Below are 15,126 nucleotides of genomic sequence, written 5' to 3'. Positions count from 1 at the left end.
TGCTGGACGAAGCACTTGAGTTTGCCGCGGAGGAACTTGCCCCGCTTGTGGAAGATCACCCGGCGCTCCTGTATGAGCTCGAAAAATGCATGTCCCTCTGCCTACTCGACACACGCATGCCGATACCCACTGATGCGCCGGCCTACGCACATCTATGGCTAGATCCGATGCACAGGTTGCATGTGGCTGAAGAGGTTAACATGGCTTTGCTGGCAGCACAGGGCGACCCTAGCGAGGCCAAGCTCCCTATACTGTTGCATTATCTGCAAAGGGGGGACGATCTTGTGGGATCGAATGGCCTCGCGCAGTTGGACGACTGGTCGGTACTATCGCTCGACGGCGAATGGCCGCCCGTACCGTGGGACGAGCCTGGTAACTTGTAGATAACCCTGTACAGTGGAGGTACATAGCGTTTTTCGCGCTGGAACGTGCGTTACGATCATGCTATCGAGTGTGCCGTCCGTGCTGACAGAGATAGTACCCTTCTTGCAGCGCGCAAAGGAGGTAGAGCGTGTGGATCCTGTAATAGCATATTGGTGTACGTCGATACGGCTCATTCCAGGCAAGTATTACGCGGCTCAAATTGGCATTGAGAAGGGCACCGGGCATGCAGAGGCGCAAGCCTTCTTGCTCCAATTTATGGACGAGCTTGAGCAGGTATGTCTTCCGCCCTCTGACCCAGCTCAAAGGAACGCTGAGCGAGAATGAAGCGGTAACGAACGATGCCATCGGCCAGACCTATATCGAAAACTTTGCATTACAGATCTTCTTGGGCGCGGACAATGAAGAACGTGAAGGAAAGGCTTCTCGGTACGTATTGATGGTCTAATTTCAGGTCAACAGCGCAGTCATTTTTGGCAGCTTCCAAATTCTTGGAGCTGCTCCAGGTATTTGGTCCGCTGGAGCCCGACGTACGTGTGCATGGACTAAAGCAGATGCAAACAAAGATCAAATACGCCAAGTGGAAAGCCGCCCAGATCTCAAAGGCCCTGCGTGAAGGTTCGGCGCTGACACCTGGGCCGGACAAGACGGCTATGGAGAGAGAGGCAGCGCAAACATCCAGTGATGATGCATCACAAGCTGCGCGCGTGAGTGATGCAGAGGAGGCGACCCAGTTAAAGTGGCCACAAGTACCACGCGAGACAGATGCTCCCCAGGTGCACGTCATGGCTGCACGCTCTACAGACCAGACGTCGAAGCCTCCCGCGGAGGCCGGGCCACTCGCGGCGCAGCCTTCGGACTCAGAGGACCGCGCGCCGGAATCGGGCCTATCTGTGCGTGAGATTGCACACGCTCAAAAACTCTGTCGCTGGGCTTCTAGTGCGTTGGACTATGAAGATCTTGAGACAGCGCGCACACAGCTGCGTCAGGCCCTTTCGCTGCTGGACGGCACAGGCCCCCCAAGATAGTCTCGTAGCCACGCCGGACGGCGCTCGAGCCACGTGTGTCAGTGCACGTGATGCGTCCCGGGCAAAGGCTGACCAGCTGGCAGGTGCTTGCTCCGCTGAGGTTTCCAACGTGCCGTGACACTGCAACTCCCAATGATGATTGGCAAGGCATCTACCAACGTGCTCCGCGGGTTCCAGCGTGCTGGTACGTTTTTGGACGCTCTTACATTTTTTAGCTAGCTCGCGTGGCCTGACGACGTCGGCGGTGCGCCGCAGCTATGAGGACACCATTAAGAACATTTACGTGCAGAAGGACTCGCGTATTATCTGCCAGGGCTTCACTGGTAAGACCGGCACCTTCCACTGCCAGCAGACCCTTGACTACGGTACCCAGCTGGTCGGTGGTGTGTCGCCCAAGAAGGCTGGTCAGACGCACCTGGGTCTCCCCGTGTTCGGTTCCGTGCAGGAGGCCGTCGACAAGACTAAGCCGGCCGCATCAGTGATCTACGTGCCGCCGGCTGGTGCTGCCGATGCAATCATCGAGGCCGTCGAGGCGGAGGTGCCTCTGATTGTCGCCATCACGGAGGGCATTCCCCAGAGGGATGAGATTCGCGTGGCCAACGTGCTCAAGCAGCAGAGCAAGTCGCGCCTCATTGGCCCCAACTGCCCGGGTGTGATCAACCCTGCTGGCTGCAAAATCGGTATCATGCCCGGCCACATCCACATGCCCGGCAAGATCGGCATCGTGTCGCGCTCGGGCACCCTCACTTATGAGGCGGTCAACCAGACTACGCGTGTCGGTCTGGGTCAGTCTCTCTGTGTCGGTATTGGTGGCGACCCATACCCTGGCTCGACCACGGTGGACTTGGTGAAGCTTTACCTGGAAGACCCCAAGTCGGAGGGTCTGGTGATCATTGGTGAGATTGGCGGTAGCATGGAGGAGGATGCTGCCGAGTACTTGGAGAAGTACAACCTGTCGCGACCCGACCCGAAGCCCGTTGTGGCTTTCATTGCTGGCCGCACGGCGCCCCCGGGCCGTCGTATGGGTCACGCCGGCGCCATTATCAGCGGTGGCAAGGGCGGAGCCGACTCGAAGGTCAGCGCTCTCGAGAAGGCAGGCGCCATTGTCGCAGACAGCCCCGCGAAGATTGGTGAGCTGATGCTGGAGGCTATGAAGAAGGCTGGCAAGGCCTAGTGTTGCGATGTAGGCACATAGAGAATTACTCAATCCGCTGAAACTGCGTCGGGTCGTTATTGTACGCGATCTCATCCAAAGCCACGACACAGCTCTCCCGCACTACCCGGGGCGCCGCCTCGTCATTGGCATACTCACGTAGCACGTCCATGACCTCCATCGCTTCCGTGTCCTGGCCACCCTCCTCCAAGACAGCACCCAGCGCCTCCGCCGCCTCGTGGCGTACCATTTCGTGCTCTCCACTATCTTTGAGCACACGAGACATGGCTGGGATGCAGGCAGGGTGACACAACTCGCCAAAGACGAAGCAAATTTCATGGCGGAACAGAGCACTCTTGTCCGAAAGGCCATCGACGAGGGCCTTCACTGCAGGCACTTGTGCCTCCTCGCCGCCTTGCTGCACCGTGTTGCGCAGAGCGAACATGGCACGGTAACGCTCAAATAGGGACAGCGACGAGTCTAGCAGGACCTGACGGAAATGAGGCACATTCTCCAGTGTATATACCGAGGAGGTCTTCTCATCATTTGGCATATGCACAATCGCAGGAGCTGGATCAATAGGTGCAGCGGCCCGCGCAGCAGCAGCGATTGCATCACCATGCTCCTTATCGCGCTGGGCCTGCAAGGCGCGCTCCGCGCGCCCAGCTTCGGAATTGTCAAGCTCAATTTTGTGAATAGCCAGGTGGCACGTCTCGCGAATGGCCACATCTGGATCCTCGGAAACATATTTGCGGAGGATTGGCAGAGCGGCAGGACTGGAGATAGCGCCCATCGCCTCGGCTGCCTCATGACGCACCATACAATGCTGATGGGTGTCGTTCAGGACATCCTCTAAGTGGGAAAGCGCACGTGTGTCCTTTAGCTGGCCCAGCACATACGCCATTTCGTGCTTAAGCAAGGCAGAATCATCAGCAAAGCCCTTCGCAATAATCTCGATCACGCGCTCACACTTGTCTTCAGACAAAGCGGCCAGACCTTTAAGAGTAAAGAGCGCACGGAATCGCACATCGAGCTTTACTTGCCCAGATACGTTGAGCAGAGAAGCCTCTAGCTCATCTAGGTTAGGCAGCATCTCCGCGGCACCCCAACCAGCGTCGAGCTAGCCGCTGAGGCGGCGTCGACACCGCTGACAAAGCATCAAAAAATTCAAGTTTTGCCGTGCGGGCGAGCCACACAAAAAATCTTCTCTTGACCGCTGGCTAGTATGGCACGTACGAAACGTGCCAAGGTGGTCTCGTTGACACAGACTAAAGCCAAGACTAGGGAGCACAAGGAGAATATTATTGAAAATGTGCGTGATGCGGCCAACCAGTATTCCTACATTTGGGTGTTTGCGGTTAGCAACATGCGCAATGCCTACCTCAGTGAGGTGCGTTCGCTGTGGAATGGCTCGAAGATTTTCTTTGGCAAGCTGCGTGTAATTGCTAAGGCATTGGGAGAGACGCCGGAGGAGGAAATTCGTCCAGGTATCGGCAAAATCGCGCAACGTCTCCGTGGAAATGTGGGCCTTCTCATGACCGACTCGCCGCCAGCGGAGGTGCTCGATTGGTGCAGCGACTACCGCCGTCTTGACTATGCCCGAATGGGAAACCGCGCAACCGAGACCATTAAGCTATCGGCAGGCCCAGTGCATTGCCGGACAGATCCTCCCGAGACACTTCCGCACAGCATTGAGCCACAACTTCGCGCCTTGGGAATGCCCACACAGCTAAAGATGGGTGTGCCTACCCTTCTCGAGGAGTTTACCGTGTGCAAGAAAGGCGAGAAACTCACAGCAGAGAAGGCCCAAATCTTAAAGCATTTGGTAATCCAGATGGCACACTTCCGCCTCATCCCCTTGGTATACTGGTCCGCTGTCGGCGCACCAGGCGAGGACAGTGAAGGCGCAGTGGTCGACCTGCCCCTCTCAGAAGAAGATCGCGAGCTTGTGGAAACCTCCAATGCCATCCTCGAACCAAAGGCCAGTCGCGCCGCGGACGAGAGGAAGCACATGGACGAAGATGGGGACGAGGATGAAGACGACGACGGCATGGACGAGCCCAACGAATTCGATGCGATCGAGGCCCGCGACAAGGCAATGATGCTCCCGGAGGGCATGCAGTTATAGATGTATTCGTACTTATAGGAGAATAACTACCTAGTCGGCAAATCTCCGCGGCGACGATCCAAATAGACCCGCCTGCACATGGGGGAACGTGAATGAGGGATATCGATGTGGAAACGCTGGTACTGGTACACACCGCGCTCGTCCTTGACGAGTTCCACATGCACCTCACCTTCTGTAAACGTACCAGGTTCAGGGCGTAGACCCGCAGCCAGGTCAAGCTTGGACAGGCCAACGGCATCGTTTGTGCTCCCGATAACTTGACCAACCCCATGGACCAATCCTCGGAGCTTCTTCGTGATCCACCAGGGCTCAGAAGGGGTGGCTATAGGGTCCGTAGCCACCGTCGACGAAGATAAAGTCGATTCGTCAGGATGTGACGACTGTTGCCACCATTCATACGCTGTCTCGTAGCTTTCCAAGGCCTTGTGCTGAAGCCACTGCGCCCCATCCAAGAATCCGGAGCGAACGTGTTGCCAGTAGCTGAGCGGGCGGTCTTTGTCACGGGCCTCCATATAAAAGTGCATTACCAGCTTTTCGGCCCCTGTACGAGGATCCACGTAGCGCATAGAGTGCACTGTTTGAGATGGACGGTGGGGGTGTGACGGAGGGTTCAAGGGAGAGAAATCGGCGCGAGTAGTTGTCAATGATGTTTGGAAGCGGTATGGTTCCAGCAGATATTCATGCACCTTGTCACTTTTTTGAATATGCTTGCAGGCCTCATTGAAGATGACTGTGGGGCTGTTGCGAGCGAAGAGCTCTGTAGAAAGGGAATAAGCAATAATCAGTGTGATCAAGGCGCCAGCACTAATCACAAACAAACGAGACGTGCCAACTGCGGCGCGTGCGACTGTCTGTGAGCTCACCACCTGTATGCTCACCTTTTTGTCGACCACTGAGGTCCTGCCAATTTTTGCCCAGGCCGACCCATTTGTCGATCTTGCTCGGTCCAACTCTAGACCCTTGCTGAAGGGCTTCACCAGCTAGTCCAAGAGGCACCTCATTCTGCAAAGCCCTTGACTTTATCTCACCCTCGCGCAGCAAACGCAAGAGTTCAGCCTGTTCTTTCGAAAGATTCTCATGCGGCTTCGGGTGGGGTTCCGTGGCAAAGCTGCGCGTGAGTCGAAAGCAGAAAGGCTCAAAGATGGTGGAGCTATGGGTCCATCCTGCCTGTCGGATGCTAGGCACGCGGAGGAAGCGTGATAGTGACATGATAGCCAACTTAATCCCAGGATGATGCGAAGGCCTGAGCTGAGAGGCTGGGAGAAGTCACGTGGTATGGCCCGAGCACGCTATGGATGCGGCAGTGACAGGTGAGGATAGACACGAGGCGTGTCTGTGGGCCTAGCAGCCAGGGTAGAAACGAAATGGGATGGAATCAACGCGTCTACTTAAATTCTGCCCAAATATATGTATGTAAAAATTGCAAGACGCATTTAGCTACCGAAGCAAATGTCATAAGTAAAGTAAGCTACTACAATCTGACACGACGCTAGGACTTTAGTGGCAAGCTCGGAGAGGCCTACTTAATGTGGCAGGTTGTTAATTCGGAAGAGGATGAATTCGAAGAACGCGAAATGCGTACAGGCAAACATGTTGTGTGCGACATATACTGCTCGCGTTGTCGTAACTATGTTGGATGGAAATATGTAAGTAGACATATCTGACAGACAGTGTTATGCATTCTTGTCTTCTGAACGTTACAAAGAAGGCAAATACCTTTTGGAAGCAGCTCGATTAACCAGATCAGGATACGATAGAGACGATGACTAGTTTTACCTTACCGGGATGCCATGGCACGCCCTATGCCAAGCCCAGGCAATGCACCCCAGTTCCAGGGGCAAGCAGTGCACGTTCAATCAAAATAGGAAGAGGTTTGGGCCACAACTGTGATTGGATTAGTTCAGCTTCGCCTAGCGTACGCCTATCAACCTGACCCTAGGGTCCATAAACACAACCTATGCGACTCCTCATTTGCTTTATTGATGCTTCATTGCTCTAATGCATCATTGACGCACACGTTAACTAATCCTTATCAATTAATGCGAATGAGTGGACAATGTGTCCCGGCAACCTGTAAGAGTATGCACAATGTATCCCGTGCATGTGACATAGGTGCAACTAGGCCATTTCACATGATGCAGGGGGAGACACAGCCTCCAGCGCCCAACCGCGGCAAACTCGGCAGGCCATGAGCGCCAGGCTATAATAGCTAATGTTCGAAAAAACAACAGTAACTTCATCCCTTCCCCTTCCACTCTCGTCAGAGCGCTAGCCGCCTGTTTCTCCCTCAAGTCTTTTTGCATATCCTCAAGTCTTAAAGAATAATGTCTCGCTTTGTTCAGTTTGCTCTTTTTGCCTTTCTCGCTCTAGCCACTTTCGTTGCTGTTGTCCGCGCAGAAGACAAGCTCTTCGATGATGACGGTAAGGAAATGGTCTTCTTTGACTCTGAGGTCGGTGACAATGAGTTCGAGGATGACCAGCAAGAAAAGCGCTCGCTTAACATTCGCGGCAAGTCGAGCTTCGGTATGAACAAGCGCAACCTGAAGGACACCCAGGAGCTTTTCACTCACGGCCCTGCTGAGAAGGAGTCGGTCTGGGCAAATGGCATTAAGATTACTTGGTACGCTTCTCAAGACTTGAAGAACCCTGCCTGTGGCAATGGCAAGTGGGACCCTTCGAACTCCAACCACATTGGTGCTGTTTTGAAGGGTTGGGACCATGGTCCTTCTTGCGGTGATTTCATTCGTCTCTGCAACCCGAAGGTTTCTCGCTGCGTGCGTGTCCGTATCGTTGACGAGTGTGCCGGTTGCAAGCAGAACCACATTGACCTGACGAAGAGTGCCTTCAAGCGTCTGGCCACTACGGGCACCCTAGACGAGGGTGTGACAACTGGTCTTACCATGTGGTACAGCAGCAAGCCCAACCCTTGGGATCTGTCGCTTTTCGGTCCTTTCAAACTGCAATAATCACGCTGCTTGAAAGGATGAGTTTGCTGATGATACCAAAGACCAACATGTGTGCCTGGTGCATACCCGAGGTCCTTGTGCCTCATACTTACGATTCTACTTTTGTTGTTTTTGATAATGCTGTGCACTATCAAGGACCCGTTTTTGGCTGTTGAACCTTTGGTTCTGTTTTCGCTTATGATGAATGTCTAATGACTAGCCGGTTCTAGCATCCTCTTTAGATTACCTTTTGTATAACGTTTATTTGTACACGCAAAAAATGATAAAAAATACTATGAAACTGACAGGCCGTTTAGGTTCAAAATGAAGTAGTGACCAATGGTCTTAGTATTTGTGGGGGTGTCTGCCATTATGACCATTGATGGATCGTTATGGTGTCAAATGGAGCTTAAATGACAACGGTGTAAACACAACACTAGTCCCCTGGGTCGGACTGTCAAAGCATTTAGGCTTTTATTTATATGGTGACGACTCACTAGAGATCCAGCGTACGTAGCGGATCAAATAGGGTCGGGCTGCACTAAGAGGCTGTCCCGTGTTGCATGAAGTGGAGGTATTAGACCCCCGGTCGGCCCTATTGGCATCTCGACATCGTAGTGTGGCCTTGTGAACTAGAGATTGGTCTAACGTCGTTGATCTAGTGACTATACGCCTCGGTGATTATGTCTTTCTCGTTGAAAGGGAGGTTCAATACAAATCAGACTGGGGTACAGGATGCTTCGAATACGCAGCAGTCGAAATTGGATAGGCGGCGAAGTGTCTCAGGTGCTTTGACCCCCGGGCAAGGGCCGAGCTCCTCGGCGGCCTCGTCTGCGACATTAAGCTCGCCATCCTCAAAATTAGACTTGTCAAATGTCAAGTCCTTCTCCAAGTCGCGTGGTCCGATGAAGATCTCGCCACTTAATATGCAGCTGCAAAGCTCGAAAATGTCAGGACCTCGTACACCAATGACGGCTACGCTGGACTCGCCCATTGGTGTGCCAGGGAACGTAATTATGCCTTCTTCTTATGCATCGTTTGGGTGGACACCCACAGAATGGTCTCGTTGGGGTACAGACAAAGGTCGCTCCATCCACTTGGGTAAGAAGAAGTCGGTGTTGCTTGGAATGGAGAACTTTGGCAATACTTGTTATGCCAATTCGGTTCTTCAGGCTTTGTATCATTGCAGACCATTCCGTGACGCAATGATGGAGCCAGAAGAAGATTCAGCAGAGCAGATGCCTCCAGTGTCGACACCAAGTGCACACTCCATGCAGCATGCCTTGACAAATTTGTTCCATTCAATGGCATTGACGGCGTCTAGCTTAGCATCCAACCCGCGGAATGGGCATATCAAGAAGTTTCATATGCCTTTGGAGGGCCGCACTGCAGCCATCATTGGCGATAGTGTGGAACGTAAAGCTCTTGAGTCTTTCTTGGGTTCCTTGCGGAACAGCAGCAACTTGTTTGACTGTACCATGCACCATGACGCGCATGAATTTTTAAATTTCTTGCTTAATCAAGTGGGCGAAGATCTGGAGAAAAAGCAGTCCAAGAAACAGAGGAAGCAGTCGGTGACATCCCCGACAGGTGATATGAACAAGACCTTTGTTAACCGACTTTTCCAAGGTGTGCTGACCAACGAGACGCGCTGCCTGTCGTGTGAGACTATCACTAGTCGGGACGAGGAGTTCCTGGATTTGTCCATCAATGTTGCTCCCTACACGTCTGTATCATCGTGTCTGCGACTCTTCTCTGAAAGCGAGATGCTCGCCGGGCGAAATAAGTTCTTCTGTGACACTTGCTCCAGCTTACAGGAGGCAGAAAAGCGCATGAAAATCAAGTCGTCGCCTAGTATTCTAGCTTTGCACTTGAAACGTTTCCGCTACGACGAAAACATTAACGCCTATATCAAACACGCATGCCGAGTGGTGTTCCCACTAGACCTCCGTTTGTTTAACTCGTCAGATGAAAGCAATCACCCTGACCGTCTGTATGAGTTAGTGGGTATTGTGATTCATGTGGGCTCGGGTGTGCATCAAGGACACTATGTGTCGATTGTAAAGATTGGCTCGCGTTGGGCCTTGTTTGACGATGAAGAAGTGCAATTCATTCCCGAATCAGACATTTCCAAGTACTATGGCGATGCACCAGAAATTGGGAGTGCCTATGTCCTTTTCTACCAGACAGTGTCAAAGGACAGGACGGAGCGTGATCGCCAAGAGATGACGACACCAGGTACACCTCAATCGGATATGTCGTCGTCTGCGACGTCTGCCAACTTCCGCAAAGCGGCTACCATGGCGCGAGCAACTTCGGCCTCGTACAGTGTAATTTCGTCGTCGCCTTTGTCGCCACGACACAGCTCATTCCATCCTCCTACAACCAAAGCTGCAGTTAGCGGAATGACGTCGCCTTCTTCGCTTAGCAAACCTGTGTCACCGCCGGCGACAAACGAGGCGTCCGTAACTATGATGGATTTGAAACCCACAGCAGAGCCTGTGGCATCTTTACTTTCAAAGAATCAAGAGCATGCGCCACCCATTGTTCACAGCGTATCCGTGAAAGAGCCCCTCTCCTTGTCTTCAATGGCCGAAACAACTTCCTCCGTGCCCACACCTGCGATTGCACCTGCTCCCTCACCCACAGTGACAGCCCGTGAGCCACTAGTGTCTGGGGCACCACCTTCGACGGTGAAGCTGTATGAACCAGTCACGGGTCTTGGCCCACCGACCACAAAGGCAGGCACCGAGCCTTCCGAAAAGACCCATTTACCTACTTCTCGGCTAGAAAACAAAGCCGGACCAGAGCCGGTTCCCGGGGGAGGTTCTAGTACGCTGATCAGAGAACCAAAGACGACCGCTTCGCCGCCATCCTCGAACGTGGAGACGATGATGGTTCCAGTGGGTCCTACCCCTTCAGCTCCAGAGCCCAAAATTCCCGCGGCAGTCCCCGCAGCTCTTTTAGGCCCAGCCTCGGATATGTCACAATCGACAAGGGATAAGCCTGTTTCTGCTCAACCAGCTAGCCGCGACAGTGAGCTGGATGTTGTCACAGTTGGTCCACCGCAAACCAAGGACGCCGAAGAACCAGCTAAGAGAAATTCAGTAACACAGCCATCGCCGTCGCTCTATCGATCTGGCTCTACGACGAATTTAGTGCCAACGGTGTTGCCCTGGTCGCAAGACACGACGGCTTCATCTACGTTGACGCAGACGCCCCAGGCATCCTCAGCGATAAATAAGGTGCCGCAGCCAAGTCAACATGAACTAACTCTTCCTTCTCCTATGTTGACCGAGCCACAAGTAAAGCCAGCTATCTCTCTAACTAATGCTACGAACGGGTCCGAGGAAAATGCTACTTCCAGCTTGGTCTCGCAACGCCGTCCGATGTCCATGTTTGGTTCCATGCCGATCCGAATCTCAGGCCAATCCAGTTTATCGACATCTCCTGGTGAGAATGTGTTGTCTGCGTCACCAACCTCTCCACAGAGCATGTCGCCAGCAAACCAGCTAAACTTGCCGACGCCACCCATGACGCCGATGAATGCAGTTCACCCTATGACCACTATTTCTGGCTCTCAGGATGACGTCGCTATGCGCCAGGAGCCCCCGCTTAGGCCGCGTCGCTCTTTGATGCGCCAATCTATGGCTTTTTCGCCCTCTATGACGTCCATTCAAGAAATTTCTGCCCCCCGACATCCAGCTGAATTACAGGCTAATGCTAAAAGTCCTTTGGTGAATACTGCGACATCTGGGCCAGTATCGGCTGCGACTTTGACGGAACCCAAGGCACCATCGCATGATTCTCTGTCTGCGACCTCGGCACCTCCGGAAAAAACGAGCAATAGCTCCAAGCGTACCTCGTGGCTGGGTCGATCTAAGTTTGGCCGCTTTCTATCGTAGTTTTGGATTCGCTTAATTTCGCAAGTGGAACGTTAATAGGACCACTTGTGCTATACCAATCTAGATGCTCCAACCGCTAAAACGTGTGCCTTTATCAATTGAACCATAATTGGACTGAAGCAAAGCTTCACGCTTTTGCATGACTGCGCGAGAGCGTTCCTGCATGACCTTTTTTTCTTCTTCTCGCTTGCGGCGCTCTGCCTGTTTAGTATCTGAATGAGTCGTTTCCTTGCGGGGTTTGCCTAATGACATAATGGATCCCGACGTGGGGAGAAAGTGCGATTGGAATAAGGAATTACTGTTCATTGACCTGTCATTACTGGAATTGGATCCAAAAGACAGTCCGGTTATTTTGTGTTCTAACTGGTGCTCAGGATTCGAGTTTAGGGATCTTGGTCGTAATAGACCCCATAAAAGCGGGGATGTCTTTCTTGAATGCAATCTTTGTAAACTCACAGTGTGACTTCTGGAAGGATCAGATTGGATATTGTCGCTCAAATTGGATGAATTCGTAGAGGTCGTGACTTCGTTCTCTTGGTTCTTAAACGAGTCCGTGGTCGTTTCGGTCAAATGTGCCGCCGGGCTTCCTTTTGATGTGGGCAAAGAAGTATCTCCCGTCGTCTTGAAAAGGCCTTCGTCTGACTCCATGCCCAAGGCAGGGCTACCATGGTCAGACAGGTTTTGTCCGTTTGACATCTCTGGAGTTACCGGACCCGCCGATTCCTTACCCGGCATAATACATCGTAGAGGCTTGATATGGGACATTTGCACCGTAAAAAAGGGATGTTGTAGGCATTGCCTCATTGTATATCGTTGGTGAGGGTCATAACGGAGCATCATATATAGAAGATCCACAAGCATGGGATAGGACGACGATGTGACCAGCGATTCGAATGGAACGCCCGGGCCTTCCGGTAGCTGGAGATGAAGGCCCTGCGCAAGGGCCTGGGCCTCTTTCCAAGGTCCTCCACCAACGTGCAACGTCGTATGCTGCTTCGGAAGCTGTGGCACGTCGCCAAGTGTCCCCAGCACCCGAATGATGCAAGTGAGCTGATCGAGCTCGTTGGCGCCGGGAAAGAGGGGCTCTAACATCACCATTTCTGCAGTAATTGCAGCGAGGGCCCACACATCAATGGGGGACGAGTAGGAGGGCATGCGCAAGAGAACTTCAGGCGCACGGTACCACCGAGTGGAGATGTAACCCGAATAGGGCGGCTGGCTGTCGAGTGAGCGGGCCAGGCCAAAGTCGGCGACTTTGGCGAGCACGAGTACATCTTGTCGGGTGGCACTGGCGCCAGGTATTGGATACTCTCCGAGGCCCAACGTTGTGACAAGCACATTTTCAGGTTTCATATCACGGTGAAAGAAGCCATGGCTGTGTACATGAGCAATCCCACGGAACATTTGTTCGGCCAAGGAAGCGACTAGGCCTGGCGCCATGGGAAGACCTTTGCGCGACTTGATCAACTGGTACAGGTTGCCTTCCATGCACTCAAACACAATGTGCAGTAGGTTTCGCTCTCTAAAGACATCGTACAGGGCGATAGTATTTGGGTGTGCGGGTATACTTCGTAGAGCGCGCAGCTCATTGAGGCGAGTATTACCGTGAGTCAGGGCGATGCCAAAGCGGCAGCGCTTGATCGCCACGATGCGTTTACCAAAAAAGGCTGGGCGCGTGTAAGGGTGCTGCATTGCCGGGACCATGGTGCCGCTGGACAGGGGGCTGTGCCAATCAGCGAAATAAACCTCGCCGAACGCACCGCTCCCGGAGCGCCTAATCACTGTATATTGGCGACCTGTGTCCAGCGTATTCGGATCGAACAAATCGGAGCAGGATTCGAGATTATGCTGCAACGAGGACGATCCGTCAGAGGGTGTCTCGCCATTTTCCTCGGCAAGAGCACCACGCTGCAGTGCCATGCCAAAGCACGTTGCGAGTGGGCTATAGCGTCTAGACCCAGGCGTCGTACGCTGTGATGGGGGTAGTCTACCTACATAATCCAAGTGGCGAGGCTTTGGACAAGGTCGCTGCTGTGAGCCAATCATATTAAATGGACCTGTGTCGCCGCCGGTCCAAGTGGAGCTACAGGGTCTAACATGTGAGTACTCACGTGCATGAAACGTACACGGTGAATTAGCTCCGGATCCTCCTGGTATGCTTCCGCGGATATCCACATCTACGTTAGTGCGAGGCACGAACCTTGCGAAACGTGCTTAGCCCGGCGAAAATGCTCCCACCAATCCAAGTGGAGTACTTTCGCTCAGGCGGCGCTGAGATCTTGATTTTCATGTCCGGGGGGGCGAGGTGCTTGACTTCGTATAGGAGGCGCTCGCCATAACCTGACGTGAGTGGTTGGGCCGATCGTACCTTTCGTGAGGGTGGTGCCGCCACTCAGAACAATGTTTCCGTAGAGCTGACGCCGTAGATCGAGATCGGCGCGCCCAATCGCGTCGATCAGGACCTGGTGCGCGCCTACATCTTCATGTCCGATCATCTCCGGGCGGAAGAGCGCCTCAGGCGCACAGAACCGCTCGTGTCCCAGCTTGATGAGGTTGCCATCAGGGAGCGTAAACTCGATGGGTGGCTTCGCTTCGCTGCTTGAGCCCTGCGTCTCTAGCTGGCAGCACTGTTCCTTGATCGCACGCACGATCTCCTTTTCTGCAGAGGTATGAAAGTAGTACCCTGAGCGGCGCAGCAGCATTTGTAGGTGCTCCGTAATATCGCGACCGGCCACGTCGATGCGCCGTATGGCATGCGGCATCGCAAAGCCTTCGTACACGGGGACAGCATGGGTTACACCGTCGCCCGAATCGAGCACGACACCAGTGGTGCGGCCGGACGAGTATAGACTGAGCAGCGCCTGAATGCTCACATACATGGCGGGCACATTGAATGTCTCGAAGAAGACCTGTGCCGCCGCCTCCCGGTTCGCGCGCGAATTCAGGGGAGCCTCAGTGAGCAGGACGGGATGCTCCTCTGGGAGCGTCTTGAGCTCTTCCGTGTAGATGTAGTTCCATATCCGTTCCATATCCCCCCAGTCATTCACAAGTCCATGCTGCATGGGGTATCGTATCCGCAAGAGCCCACGAAGCTCCTGCGCCCTGCGGCCAATAAACTGGTCCCCCTCCACGGCGCCGGCCATCGCACGCGTGTGCTTCGGGCGCCCTACACTAGTGGGAAAGAAACACTTGGGCGTATCCTGCCCAGCAAACCCAGCCTTGATGGTCCCAGAGCCATTGTCAATGACCACAGGCTGGTTCGTCAGCCCATCACTAAATTCCGTGGCCATGCGCGTGCAGGCCCTGTGCTGGCGCGGGGCGCGGCCAAGGGCGTGGTGCGGCGCGCTAGGTTCTGCTTAGTCAGCACCAAGCAACACTCCGGGGCGGCCGCCGCTGCGCCGCGGTTCGCTACAATGACGCGGGACGGCGGCGCTGGCGCAACCGGCCCCGCTGCGCGCGGTGTTCTTGACAATGAGCTAGATATTGATCGTGCCGCAGATATTCCTTTGGGCTATGCGCATGCACGAAGGCGCGCGGCCCGGCCGATGCCGTCGCGCTCGTCACTGGGCAGCGGCCGTGAGCCGCC

The 15,126-nt window shown here is 53.9% G+C and overlaps 9 protein-coding genes across 9 annotated transcripts; 6 read left to right on the top strand and 3 right to left on the bottom strand.

Annotated features, from left to right (window-relative positions):
• Positions 1–441: 441 nt before the first annotated feature.
• MSY001_2054 (uncharacterized protein) lies at positions 442–1,409 on the top strand (the record flags this gene model as incomplete). The annotated part of the gene is made up of 2 exons (XM_018883888.1): positions 442–657; positions 849–1,409. The coding sequence occupies 2 exons, from the start codon at positions 442–444 to the stop codon at positions 1,407–1,409; spliced, it is 777 nt and encodes a 258-aa protein (XP_018740602.1).
• A 135-nt stretch (positions 1,410–1,544) lies between these two features.
• Positions 1,545–2,583, top strand: MSY001_2053 (uncharacterized protein; the record flags this gene model as incomplete). The annotated part of the gene is made up of 2 exons (XM_018883885.1): positions 1,545–1,593; positions 1,625–2,583. The coding sequence occupies 2 exons, from the start codon at positions 1,545–1,547 to the stop codon at positions 2,581–2,583; spliced, it is 1,008 nt and encodes a 335-aa protein (XP_018740601.1).
• Positions 2,584–2,608: 25 nt separating this feature from the next.
• MSY001_2052 (uncharacterized protein) lies at positions 2,609–3,655 on the bottom strand (the record flags this gene model as incomplete). The annotated part of the gene is made up of 1 exon (XM_018883884.1): positions 2,609–3,655. The coding sequence occupies one exon, from the start codon at positions 3,653–3,655 to the stop codon at positions 2,609–2,611; it is 1,047 nt and encodes a 348-aa protein (XP_018740600.1).
• Positions 3,656–3,787: 132 nt separating this feature from the next.
• MSY001_2051 (uncharacterized protein) lies at positions 3,788–4,690 on the top strand (the record flags this gene model as incomplete). Its single annotated transcript, XM_018883883.1, has 1 exon — positions 3,788–4,690. The coding sequence occupies one exon, from the start codon at positions 3,788–3,790 to the stop codon at positions 4,688–4,690; it is 903 nt and encodes a 300-aa protein (XP_018740599.1).
• Positions 4,691–4,716: 26 nt separating this feature from the next.
• MSY001_2050 (uncharacterized protein) lies at positions 4,717–5,899 on the bottom strand (the record flags this gene model as incomplete). The annotated part of the gene is made up of 2 exons (XM_018883882.1): positions 4,717–5,447; positions 5,569–5,899. 2 exons carry the CDS (start codon positions 5,897–5,899, stop codon positions 4,717–4,719), a joined length of 1,062 nt encoding a protein of 353 aa, XP_018740598.1.
• A 155-nt stretch (positions 5,900–6,054) lies between these two features.
• Positions 6,055–6,460, top strand: MSY001_2049 (uncharacterized protein; the record flags this gene model as incomplete). Its single annotated transcript, XM_018883881.1, has 3 exons — positions 6,055–6,153; positions 6,184–6,336; positions 6,362–6,460. The coding sequence occupies 3 exons, from the start codon at positions 6,055–6,057 to the stop codon at positions 6,458–6,460; spliced, it is 351 nt and encodes a 116-aa protein (XP_018740597.1).
• A 554-nt stretch (positions 6,461–7,014) lies between these two features.
• On the top strand, positions 7,015–7,656 carry MSY001_2048 (uncharacterized protein; the record flags this gene model as incomplete). Its single annotated transcript, XM_018883880.1, has 1 exon — positions 7,015–7,656. The coding sequence occupies one exon, from the start codon at positions 7,015–7,017 to the stop codon at positions 7,654–7,656; it is 642 nt and encodes a 213-aa protein (XP_018740596.1).
• A 662-nt stretch (positions 7,657–8,318) lies between these two features.
• Positions 8,319–11,440, top strand: MSY001_2047 (uncharacterized protein; the record flags this gene model as incomplete). Its single annotated transcript, XM_018883879.1, has 2 exons — positions 8,319–11,305; positions 11,398–11,440. 2 exons carry the CDS (start codon positions 8,319–8,321, stop codon positions 11,438–11,440), a joined length of 3,030 nt encoding a protein of 1,009 aa, XP_018740595.1.
• Positions 11,441–13,722: 2,282 nt separating this feature from the next.
• Positions 13,723–14,830, bottom strand: MSY001_2046 (uncharacterized protein; the record flags this gene model as incomplete). The annotated part of the gene is made up of 2 exons (XM_018883878.1): positions 13,723–13,880; positions 13,909–14,830. The coding sequence occupies 2 exons, from the start codon at positions 14,828–14,830 to the stop codon at positions 13,723–13,725; spliced, it is 1,080 nt and encodes a 359-aa protein (XP_018740594.1).
• Between the last annotated feature and the right edge of the window lie 296 nt (positions 14,831–15,126).

This window comes from Malassezia sympodialis, genomic scaffold, assembly GCF_000349305.1.
Source record: "Malassezia sympodialis ATCC 42132 genomic scaffold, msy_sf_9, whole genome shotgun sequence".
NCBI classification, from domain to species: Eukaryota; Fungi; Basidiomycota; class Malasseziomycetes; order Malasseziales; family Malasseziaceae; genus Malassezia; species Malassezia sympodialis.
This window is presented reverse-complemented; position numbering and strand designations above follow the sequence as displayed.